This window comes from Paralichthys olivaceus, chromosome 4 (genome assembly GCF_024713975.1).
Source record: "Paralichthys olivaceus isolate ysfri-2021 chromosome 4, ASM2471397v2, whole genome shotgun sequence".
In the NCBI taxonomy this organism is placed as follows: Eukaryota; Metazoa; Chordata; class Actinopteri; order Pleuronectiformes; family Paralichthyidae; genus Paralichthys; species Paralichthys olivaceus.
The window spans coordinates 15,629,965-15,640,525 of NC_091096.1; the positions used below are offsets into that span (position 1 = coordinate 15,629,965).

General features: G+C 40.7%; 3 protein-coding genes across 5 annotated transcripts; 2 read left to right on the top strand and 1 right to left on the bottom strand.

Moving 5' to 3' along the window:
* Positions 1 to 481: 481 nt before the first annotated feature.
* Positions 482 to 4,172, bottom strand: wdr54 (WD repeat domain 54). Of its 2 annotated transcripts, none has more exons than XM_020093591.2 (10): positions 3,996 to 4,172; positions 3,640 to 3,891; positions 2,741 to 2,803; positions 2,543 to 2,609; positions 2,176 to 2,232; positions 1,948 to 2,075; positions 1,716 to 1,816; positions 1,242 to 1,404; positions 988 to 1,062; positions 482 to 892 (listed from the first exon to the last, which is right to left on the bottom strand). In XM_020093591.2, exons 2-10 carry the CDS (start codon positions 3,862 to 3,864, stop codon positions 761 to 763), a joined length of 1,011 nt encoding a protein of 336 aa, XP_019949150.1. In that variant the 5' UTR covers positions 3,865 to 3,891; positions 3,996 to 4,172; the 3' UTR covers positions 482 to 760. The 2 variants fall into 2 exon arrangements, with proteins under 2 accessions (XP_019949150.1, XP_019949151.1); XM_020093592.2 differs by having other exon boundaries at positions 4,002 to 4,168.
* On the top strand, positions 4,125 to 6,856 carry LOC109633594 (uncharacterized protein C2orf81 homolog). 2 transcript variants are annotated; one of them, XM_069523907.1, is made up of 5 exons: positions 4,125 to 4,262; positions 5,327 to 5,570; positions 5,709 to 5,921; positions 5,997 to 6,135; positions 6,602 to 6,771. In XM_069523907.1, the coding sequence occupies exons 2-5, from the start codon at positions 5,340 to 5,342 to the stop codon at positions 6,637 to 6,639; spliced, it is 621 nt and encodes a 206-aa protein (XP_069380008.1). In that variant the 5' UTR covers positions 4,125 to 4,262; positions 5,327 to 5,339; the 3' UTR covers positions 6,640 to 6,771. The 2 variants fall into 2 exon arrangements, with proteins under 2 accessions (XP_069380008.1, XP_019949149.2); XM_020093590.2 differs by having other exon boundaries at positions 5,997 to 6,856.
* Positions 6,857 to 8,668: 1,812 nt separating this feature from the next.
* On the top strand, positions 8,669 to 10,157 carry LOC109633631 (uncharacterized protein C2orf81 homolog). Its single transcript, XM_069523908.1, has 3 exons — positions 8,669 to 9,045; positions 9,165 to 9,377; positions 9,460 to 10,157. Exons 1-3 carry the CDS (start codon positions 8,815 to 8,817, stop codon positions 9,913 to 9,915), a joined length of 900 nt encoding a protein of 299 aa, XP_069380009.1. The 5' UTR covers positions 8,669 to 8,814; the 3' UTR covers positions 9,916 to 10,157.
* The last annotated feature ends 404 nt before the right edge of the window (positions 10,158 to 10,561 follow it).

Here is a 10,561-nt window from a genome sequence, read left to right on the forward strand (position 1 = left end):
CTGTCCAAGGGTAACAAATACATCCTAGGGTTAAACACCACAGTTGAAAAAACAGATTTCCCACAAACATGCAGGACATAGTGGACTGCATAAAAGATTAAAGGTTGATTTAGTTAAACACGTAATTATACAAAACATCTGTCACATCCAGACTGTTGACATGGCAGGAAAGAGATGATGCAATGGAGGCCATCTTTGAAACTAGCCACTAAACTGAAAACACATTGTGTCAGACCTCCCTGTGCGATGTGCCCTTGTTTACTGGCAGACATAAGAGCCCTTCATCCTGTGGTGTGCACAGTGTCCAGCCACAATGTGCAGTTTCTCCTTTAGTCTTCAGGCCACCATAACCTTTAACGCAACTCCACCCTGCCCTCTAGTGAACTCTCTTTGCTCTACACCTTCACTGCCATGCTAGAAAAATAATTAACACACAGCTCCATCTGCTGGACAATTTGTGAAGTGCAAAATTAATACAGCGTTCTTTTTTGAAAGTAATGATCATTTCATTTTATTTGTTTTCAAAGCTACATTCACATACATGTAAACATTTGTACTTAAAATATTTATAGAAACTTTAACACTTTTTAACATGATCTGTTTTATGCCATTGTCCTTCTAACCTTTTGTAGATCTAGCGACGTTGAGACAGGACCCCAAGAAACAACAGCTCTCCCAAAAGAGATTATTATAAATACATTCTTGCAGAGACGCAACCCAAATTCACAATCATCCACTTAACCTCGGTGAAGGCTACGTCCTACGTCTGTGTGTAGCGGATAATCTCACTCAGGTCATAGCCTGTCACTGCAAAAGCATAGCCATCGCTGTCGCAGAACTTGGCGCCACAGATTTGTGTATCTGTTACGCACTCATTGTGCAAATGGGTAACCTGAAAGGAAATTGGAAAAACACAAAGACAAGGTTTCATCGAGAGAAAGAGACAAAACATAACCTGGGGAAAAATCATAAAAGCCTTGATCCTACCTCCACGTTGTTTGTCTCTGGGGTCATATTCAGGTGCCACACTCTGACAAGAGAGTCCTCAGCAGCAGACAGAAGCTGAGGCACATAGTATGGGCCATTTTAAAAATGCATTAGTTTGAGATGTAACCACAAAATCACTTCACAAACTTAATCATTTAACGAATTTAACACTTTAAATGATAAATAGCAAAAAATGGCTGAAAAGACATGAAAAATTAAATTTCTTTCTCATCCATTAGGTTTAAACAACTCACCAGTCCAGAATAAGGAGCGATGTCTAATGAGTTTATCCATCGAGCATGGGCGTTGACCTCAGCATGCAGAATCCCCGTCACTGCCTCATAGAGACGTATCTGGCCTGTGCCGTAACCTGCCACCACTGTACCTTTCCACAGCTTGACAGATGAGCAGCTCATGCTAAGAGCAGTGAGGAAGATGGAGGATCGTTGGCATCAGGGAACAGACGGAAAAGATAATGGACATTAGATTAGAGCCAGGAAGGCGAAATGAGAAGGAAACAGGAGGCAGTGGAAAGGAAAACACATTAGAGCACCTAATGTATGTTGACAGATGGGAGAGGATCGGAGGGGGAACTATGAGGAGGAGTTTAAGGTTAGATGAGAGTTTCACATAGCTCACTGTTAGTTGGTTGACAATGCACAAATTGTTCTTCAACTTTATAGTGTGCACCAAAAATGACAAATACTATGATGGAATTAACTTCTTACTCAAAGCCATGGATCTTGTTTAGCAGCTGAAATTCCTCCCCAGACTTCCATACACACAGGTTGCCCCCATCATCTGCACTGACCAGATCAGCGATGCACTCCTGAGGAGAGGTCGACAGGGGACATTTATTTATGTAGTCTGCAAAGTCAGAGGTACCGTCTGTCAATAAAGGTTCAGATAAAAAGGCTGTAGAGTGTACGGACTGACAAAGCACACACACACACACTGTACCTGGCTGCCAGAGCACTCAGAGGCCATGTCAGTGATCGACTCCTTGTGCTCCTCCAGCACCTCAGACAAGGTGATATTACTGCCTTTACTGGGAACGTCAAATACAAGAATTGATCCAGATGAAACGCCTATATAGAAAGAAAGAGACAAGTAGGTTGGCAGAGTTTTGCCCTGTATTGTCAATACAAATGTTCAGTAACTGAAAAATATATTTCACTTCATACTTACCCACACATATATAATTCTCCCAAACTGCTGATATCCCTCGAGCAAACACAGCTTGAGCTGGGACACAAATAGATTCTGTGAGTGCAGTAGATTTGAAAACTCCAGATTCATACTTTTCTCTTGCACAGAAAACTAAACCTAAGTCTTCACTGCCATTTGTGATCCTGTAAATATAGATTTAATAATGTCATTTTTAATTTAATTTAAATAAGCAGGTCCACCCACTGATGTCTTTAATTGTGTTCGTGTCATAAAGATGGATCAAGCACAGCAACATATTTCCAGTAACAATAAAATATGTCACTATTATATCATGTTTCATGCAAATAATTGAGACAGGTCAATCACAGCTTATATGTTAGTTTACCTGTAGTTGTTTCTGGAGTATCCAGCGCGTGCCAGTACACCATGATGGAGCCATCAGATTCATACATCTAAAAGACACAGCTTAAATGTTCTCAATGACTCACCTCACACACACATACGTACATATAACTATAAGTACACAGCAAAAAGAGCCTGCTCCAAATGTGATAATAATCATTGACAGCAGAGAAAAACTCACCTGGATGCCTTTCTGGGAGGTCACCACCAGCAGCTCACGAGATGGCAGGGCACAGAATGCAGCCTGTTACAAGAAAACACAAAATGTCTTTCCTTTTATGATACAGTCAATGATAAGATTCACCCTTTAATATTTGCCAACAACCTATTAGTTTATGTATTTCACAAATGTCCTTCACTGCATCTAAGGGTGTTTGCATCCACACTGTAGTTTGTATCCCTTTTATACACATTCCCCCCAATTTCAAGAAATTGTAGTGATCTAAATCATAACAATGACGGCGGACAATACATTTTTATGGCCAGTCTTCCCCTCTCAAAGCATCACCAAGGAAGATGTGCATCTGAAGATGTTTATGGGTCAAAAGCTTAAGCCACTAACTGAGTGAATTATTAGTACTGTAAGGCTAGTTTATTTAAATTTAAGTTTTCTGTCAGATACAAATGAACAGTGTGTAAATGGTGCTTCCATTCCTACCCTGTCTGTATTGTAATTTGAATGCATTCAGTGTAACTTCAATTTGTTGAATTTGAATGCAGACACTTGGATGACACCTTTTTCTTCTGTTTAAAGAATCGGTCACATTTACTTCAATTGTATTGGATTTGGTTGTTTACCCCTGAAACTCCAAAAGTGGGTTATGGTCTCAAACACTTCACCCCCTCCATCAGCACAGTGGTGAGTAGATAATGAGTGTCTTCTCATTTTGGGGTGAACTATCCCCTTAACATCAGACATGGCTGTTCCATTGTTTGTTTTGCAAACAGAGCCAACCAAACAAAAACGACCCACCGTCCAGATGCACAGCCTGCAGGTGCATTTCTAGAAACAAATCCTGCTCTCACTGTGTGAATAGAGAGCAGGACACCTCCATGACACACTGCTGCAGTTGCACCCACCTGCATGATGAGCGACGTGCTGGTGGCGACATTGGGCTCCTTGGACTGCAGCTGGCGGTGCGAGTAGTTGAGTCCGTCCCAGGACGCGCTCACCATGTTGACCACGTTAGCGTGCACCACCGTGAAGTAGGTGAGGCGCCGCGGGGCGATGCGCAGGACGCCGAGGTTGTTGTACAGAGCCGAGGCGCTGTTTTTGATCGGGATGCTCTTCTCCTTGTGATACATCGAGACGGCGGGCGGTGATGTGTCAGCCTGAGAGGAGGGGAGAGCGTCACTCGCTGAATACTTCACGTTAGCAACAAGCTAACTTATCGAGAGCCAGCCACACAGCAGCGTTTTTAATAAAGAGAGAATACCGTTACTTGTCTGTGACACACGTGTACGTCCTCTTGCTTCCGGTTAGATAACTCACTCTTCCTCCATCCGGGCTGTTGTTTTTGATAATTTCATACAGAGCTAACGCAGACGAAGCACTTCTCTTCAGTGGTTAGCAACAGGATTACCTCCGCGTCCTCCGCAGCCATAGAGACAACGTACGTCCCGCTACGTCCTGCGTCACCACTGCGTGCTCCTGTTGCTGAGCAACCGCAGACTCTACGGAACAGAGGACACAAAGCAGAGTGGTGAGGTTTCAATATCTGAGTTCATAACCCTGTGATTATTTATATTAAACTAATGTCACATATACGCTCGAATTATTTGTGTGGCCATATGTTTAATGAAGATGTTTAATCAAAGCGTATCGTATGTTATTAAGCAGGATGAAACAAGTGGTATTATCTGTTAGTTTCAGTAGTAAGGTTTAAAACAACTTGTCATGTGATACTGATATAATCTGGTTGGTTGGTTGTTTGTTTGTTTGTTTGGTTGGTTGGTTGGTTGTTTGGTTGGTTGGTTGGTTGGTTGGTTGTTTGGTTGGTTGGTTGGTTGGTTGGTTGGTTGGTTGTTTGGTTGGTTGGTTGGTTGGTTGGTTGGTTGGTTGGTTGGTTGGTTGGTTGTTTGTTTGGTTGGTTGGTTGGTTGGTTGTTTGGTTGGTTGGTTGGTTGGTTGTTTGTTTGGTTGGTTGGTTGGTTGGTTGTTTGTTTGTTTGTTTGTTTGGTTGGTTGGTTGGTTGGTTGGTTGGATGGTTTGACCATCAATAATATCACATTCTTCATCATCACAAACCTTTGTTCTTCTATTACATGTATTTGTTTGTTGTATTATTATTATTGTAATAATAATCATTATTATAGCTGTTGTTCACAATCTCAAGCTTGTATGTCCATCTCTGAGACAAGGAGTGGGTGGAGAGTTTCCCCTGTCAGTGGATAGGGGAGGAGTTGGGAGAATATGAGGTTATATAAAGGCTGAGTGGGTTTCAGGTCCGTTGACCTTTGTTTGAGTCCATGCTGACATAAATACCTACATTTGTTCAGCACTGAAACGATGATGCAGAAGCTTTAGGCTGATGAAGATTTAAAGACCTCTCCTTATTACTAAAAAAAATTATCCATCCATCTGTCCACAGGTTTATCAATCCTCCACCATTCTTCAGCCCACTCAATAGATGGTTTAATGGCTCTTGGATCCTTCATGCAATGATAACCAAATTCACACCACAAATCCAGTTTGAAATTACAGGACCTTTCATTAGTATTATTATTTGTTATTATTAGTTATGTATTTTTTCCTTTTGTAATTTCAGCCTCTAAGCAAAGATGCCCCGCTCTGCAGTCAAGTCCCAAGCCGGCAAGAGTAGACGTATGTCACCTGTCCCAGTGACCCCACTTCCAACGCAGGAGCTGGAAATTATTCCTGGTCGCTTAACCCAATCCCAGTGGATGAATATGCTGATCCAGGAGGAAGATGATGAGATAGTGGGGGAGATTATGGATGAACTGTTGAGCAAAGTTATGGATGGCTGTTTGAAGGTGTACGTTGAAAGGCAGGTAAAAATGTGAAGGTCCACATTTGTTTTATTTTGATTTTACTTCAGTGTAAACATTTTACCACTTTATGAGATAATACAACCAAACATAATACATGCATATGTAACATCCATGATGTTGCTTATCTTTGCCTTTCAGCTAGTACCTTTTACCGCATCTTGGGCCAAGAACTACCTTACACAGATTTTAGAGCAACAAATCATGTGCCCAGATGAGGGAGAAGGACCAGAGGTAGCATCTAAAACTGAGGACTCAGAGCCAATGCCAGCAGTCTGCGATGCCTGGGCTCAAGGATGTATGCCTGTTGTCATTGCTACTCCTCAATTATCTCACCCTACTTCTGCACAACAGGTATGCTACTATCGATAGGTCTTCCTTGTATCCATATGTGCCGTATATCAATGTCTGTATTTACATTTTTCACAGGAGGCTGATGTTGTTCAGGTCCCAGCACAAACAGGGCCAGGAGTTGACCAGCAATGTGACGTAATGGCCCAAACAAACAGCTCTCCAAAGCAACCTGACAGGGAAACAAGTCCCAGGAGGCCTGTCAATAACAAGCAATGTAAAGTGCTTATTCCTCTGCCCCCACCAAAAATTGATGTTAAGAAAAAGCAGCAGTTAAATTTTCCTCCTAAACCTGTTCCTAGTAAATTGCCGCCCATTCCGTCCTGTTCAGCAGTTAAAAAGGATGTGGAGATAGAGGTTAAAAGTGGAGTGTATTCGATCTATAACAATATGGTTGGACCATTTTATCAGTCTAAGGAATATCAATCCATACCAAGACTTGATCCCTCATCCCTGCCTCGACACTGCATCATTCCTCAGTATGAGATTCTTGACAATAACCACACAAGACCCAATCCCAAGAAACCAAGTAGATTATCCAAACTAGAGCCAAAATACAACAAGCAAAAAACTGATTGGACAGTAACCAAATTGACGCCAGTGACCAGCTCCAATGATAAGCCAGCAAAGTGTCAGAGGAAAAATGAGGCAGATGTCTTTCTGAAGAAATTGTCTCCTTTCAGACAACGTCAAGAGGGGATGGAGTTCTGTGAGTCTCTGAAGCTGGATACAATGGTTTTGGCTAAGGGTGTAACTCTGAGGGATCCCAAGATGGTAGCAAGTAACCCTCTCACGTAGGGCTGTGATGGTATCCACATTACTGCAATGACTTTTTACTGTTAATGTTTCTTTTTTCGTATTCATATAAAAATATTTATATATGTATGTATATATATTTTCAGATCTGTAGTCCACATATAAGTGGCCATTGGTAGAAATTGAGCTGTGGAAGATAGTGGTTGTTTGTTGGTTCATGTAATAAATGAGAAACAAAATTTTACATAGTAAGAAAAATGACAAAATGGAACAGATTCAGCTTGCTATTGCTGTTGGCCTTCTGTATAGAGAGGCAGAAGAGAAGAACCAGAATGCAACGGGGGTTGGAGAGGAGGCGTGCCCTATTAGCATGTCTCTCTATCTTTGTATGTTTCGTAACAGTACACTCTCTTATCTGTTAAATCATTTCTTTGGATTTTACAGTTTATTTTCTACACCTACATAACAAATAAGTGAAGTTCCATATCACATATCATCAATATTTGATGTTTAAGAAGGCAGCAGTGGAGCCTTGCACAGCTCCAATGCCCCAGGCAGAGCACACAGCTCAGGTTCAAGGACCCAGGGACCAGGGTGCTCCACTAAGTCTGCTTACAGTTCATTAAGGGTCTTTTGGACCTGGTGTGTGTGAGTGGGGGGTTGTCTGGCTTGTCTGGGTGAACATGACTACATCTAGACAGTAAAACTCAGTCATGTTCAGTAGTCATGTTCACTAGTAGTTTAAAAAATGTAAAACATATTTTAGTTTGTATTGTACATTTGATAGATGGATGTCATGTGTGTCAATGGTTGCAAGAAAGAGAATATCCTTTGTATGTTTGAAGGTCTACCGCACTACTTAAGATGTCAACCTCCAGCTTATGTTAGCAGATGTAAGCGACCACCAGCGGAGGTTCGAAACATATCTTCAGTTGTGTACCTTAGGATCATCAAATGATTTGGGCACAGGTCCTTCCAGCTGATCTCACTTTTCTCTATACTTTCCCATCATCCACTGTCCCTGTATTGCTTGAGTAAAATACTGCAATTTTTAAAAGCACCCCCATTTTGATCATGTTAAACCAAAGTTTGAACGACTTAAGACTTTAACCAAAAATGATCCTTGTGGTGCATCCCAAGGTTACACCAAGCTCTTTAGAATCCATATCAGCTGATGAGTCAGTCATCACCATGGGTCAGGAAATGATCATAGATGCTAAACACTCAATACCTCATCATCAGTGGCATCCTAACCTCCACTCAGAGACATCATTTGAAAAAAGAAGTTTAAAGATCAACAATTTTATTTTTATTTTTGTAAATTGTGTATACTATATTCTCGTGATACTGGCACAGTGTTGAAGATATAATTAAGAACTATTTATCACTTGGTTCTGTTATTTTATGCTATTTTACTTTTGCTTTAAGTTGTTTTGTTTTTACAACTGAAGGTTCTTATGTCACACGAGCACAATTAATGCTTATGGTTTTAAAGTTAATGGTGAAGTGGATCAATAATCTGGCTTTAAAGCACTGCCTTAAGTCTGCATTGCCACTTTCCCGTCTCCAAAATGTTCGTACGTAAGGGTTGCATACAACTGTGCACATTCTCCCATCAAGTTGGTTTTCATAAATGTCAATGTTTGCGTGAGAAGTGGCATATGCACCAAATGGGGTCTGAAAGATGCATACATAATGGTTATAAATGAGGCCCCTGAGCTTTAGCTTGTCAGGGAGCATGGACTGGTCGATGTTCTTAATGTATATTATGATTTCGCACTCAACAAATAAATTGAAAAAATGTAATTGAAAAGGCCACTGCTGACCTCCTTTGTTTCTTCTTCGTCTTTGTTTGGTTTATTGGTGGGTGGCCACCAACATCAAAGTGCTTTAAAGCCATCTACTGTGTCAATCTGTTTACAGTTTTTGAGGCTTGCATACTTCTTGAAATTGGTTCACCTTTGATGTAGCAACTTAAATCTCATCTTTTAACTTTGATGATGGAGATGCTTCTTAATTTTGACCAATCTTGGCCCATGTGATAGTTGTTAATCATCAACATTATCTCATTCTTTATCATCAAACATTTGTTATTTGCCAGTTTCTTTTAATTTTCGGTTGATTCAGCCTCTAAGCAAAGATGCCCCGCTCTGCAGTCAAGTCCCAAGCCAGCAAGAGTAGACGTATGTCACCTGTCCCAGTGGCCCCACCTCCAACTCAGGAGCTGGAAATTATTCCTGGTCGCTTAACCCAAACCCAGTGGATGAATACGTTGGTCCACGAGGACACTGATGAGATAGTGGGGGACACTATGGATGAACTGTTGAGCAAAGTTATGGATGGCTGTTTGAAGGTGTACATTGAAAGAGAGGTAAAAATGTGAAGGTCCACATTTGTTTTATTTTGATTTTACTTTATTTTACCACTTTATGAGATAATATAATACATGCATATGTAACATCCATGATGTTGCTTATCCTTGCTTTTCAGCTAGTACCTTTGTCCGCATCTTGGGCCAAGAACTACCTCACACAGATTTTAGAGCAACAAATCATTTGCCCAGATGAGGGAGAAGGACCAGAGGTAGCATCTAAAACTGAGAACTCAGAGCCAATGCCAGCAGTCTGCGATTCCTGGGCTCGAGGATGTATGCCTGTTGTCATTGCTACTCCTCAATTATCTCACCCTACTTCTGCACAACAGGTATGCTACTATCGATAGGTCTTCCTTGTATCCATATGGTTTACAGCATGTATATCAATATCTGTAATTAAAATTTTCACAGGAGGCTGATGTTGTTCAGGTCCCAGCACAAACAGGGCCAGGAATCGACCAGCAATGTGATGTAATGGTCCAAACAAACAGCTCTCCAAAGCAACCTGACAGGGAAACAAGTCCCAGGAGGCCTGTCAATAACAAGCAATGTAAAATTGTTATTCCTCGGCTCCTACCAAAAAATGTTAAGAAAAAGCAACAGTTAAATTTTTCTCCTAAACCTGTTCCAGGCAAAATGCCGCCCATTCCGTCCTGTTCAGCAGTTAAAAAGGATGTGGTGGTAGAGGATAAAAGTGGAGTGTATTCGATCTATAACAATATGGTTGGACCATTTTATCAGTCTAAGGAATATCAATCCATACCAAGACTTGATCCCTCATCCCTGCCTCGACACTGCATCATTCCTCAGTATGAGATTCTTGACAATAACCACACAAGACCCAATCCCAAGAAACCACGTAGATAATCCAAACTGGTGTGCGTATATGGCCTTTCTCAATAGCTAGTATGCGAAGTATGGACTGGCGTACTTAGTACGAAGTTTAGACTCGGCAAGTTTGAATGAGCAGTTCAAACTCCAGAGTACACAGTGCGGTCAACCTGCAATCTGAACTCTCTGCTTGGCAGCCAACTTTAATGTGCATTAGTGTTGGAGTATGAATCTGGGCTGGTTATTTTCAATACAATAAATATTTTAAAAAAAGCAAATTACGATGTAAGACACAACCCTGTTTCTTCTTTAGTGCATATATCTGTTAAACCATTTTTGTGGATTTGCAGTCTCTTTTCACATAAAAAAATGTAGTTCCATATGGTATGAAATCTATATTTGTGTGTAATATCTACTCCATCCTCATTCATGTGATATTGACAAATATCAATTGATAGTAAACATGTATATAAAAACAGTTTTACATTATAACCTTACTGAGGTTAGTTTATAGCTATTAAATTACTATATATTAACTTTATGTCTACCAAATAATTATTAGGTGGGAAGATTGACATTATAATAATACTGACATAAATAAGCACATAAGCTACATTACATATACCTGCTGTTTGTCTTCTTGGTAGTCACACATCAAGTCTGATAGGCCTTGAAGAGTTAG

Excerpts from the sequence above, each read along its gene's own strand:
- wdr54 (XM_020093591.2), bottom strand. The coding sequence starts at position 3,864 with ATGTATCACAAGGAGAAGAGCATCCCGATCAAAAACAGCGCCTCGGCT. Across the intron at positions 2,804-3,639 it reads GCACGTCGCTCATCATGCAG|GCTGCATTCTGTGCCCTGCC; the intron begins GTGGGTGCAACT and ends TTCTTGTAACAG. Across the intron at positions 2,233-2,542 it reads TACTCCAGAAACAACTACAG|CTCAAGCTGTGTTTGCTCGA; the intron begins GTAAACTAACAT and ends TTTGTGTCCCAG.
- LOC109633594 (XM_020093590.2), top strand. The coding sequence starts at position 5,340 with ATGCCCCGCTCTGCAGTCAAGTCCCAAGCCGGCAAGAGTAGACGTATG. Across the intron at positions 5,571-5,708 it reads AGGTGTACGTTGAAAGGCAG|CTAGTACCTTTTACCGCATC; the intron begins GTAAAAATGTGA and ends TTTGCCTTTCAG. Across the intron at positions 5,922-5,996 it reads ACCCTACTTCTGCACAACAG|GAGGCTGATGTTGTTCAGGT; the intron begins GTATGCTACTAT and ends CATTTTTCACAG.
- LOC109633631 (XM_069523908.1), top strand. The coding sequence starts at position 8,815 with ATGCCCCGCTCTGCAGTCAAGTCCCAAGCCAGCAAGAGTAGACGTATG. Across the intron at positions 9,046-9,164 it reads AGGTGTACATTGAAAGAGAG|CTAGTACCTTTGTCCGCATC; the intron begins GTAAAAATGTGA and ends CTTGCTTTTCAG. Across the intron at positions 9,378-9,459 it reads ACCCTACTTCTGCACAACAG|GAGGCTGATGTTGTTCAGGT; the intron begins GTATGCTACTAT and ends AAATTTTCACAG.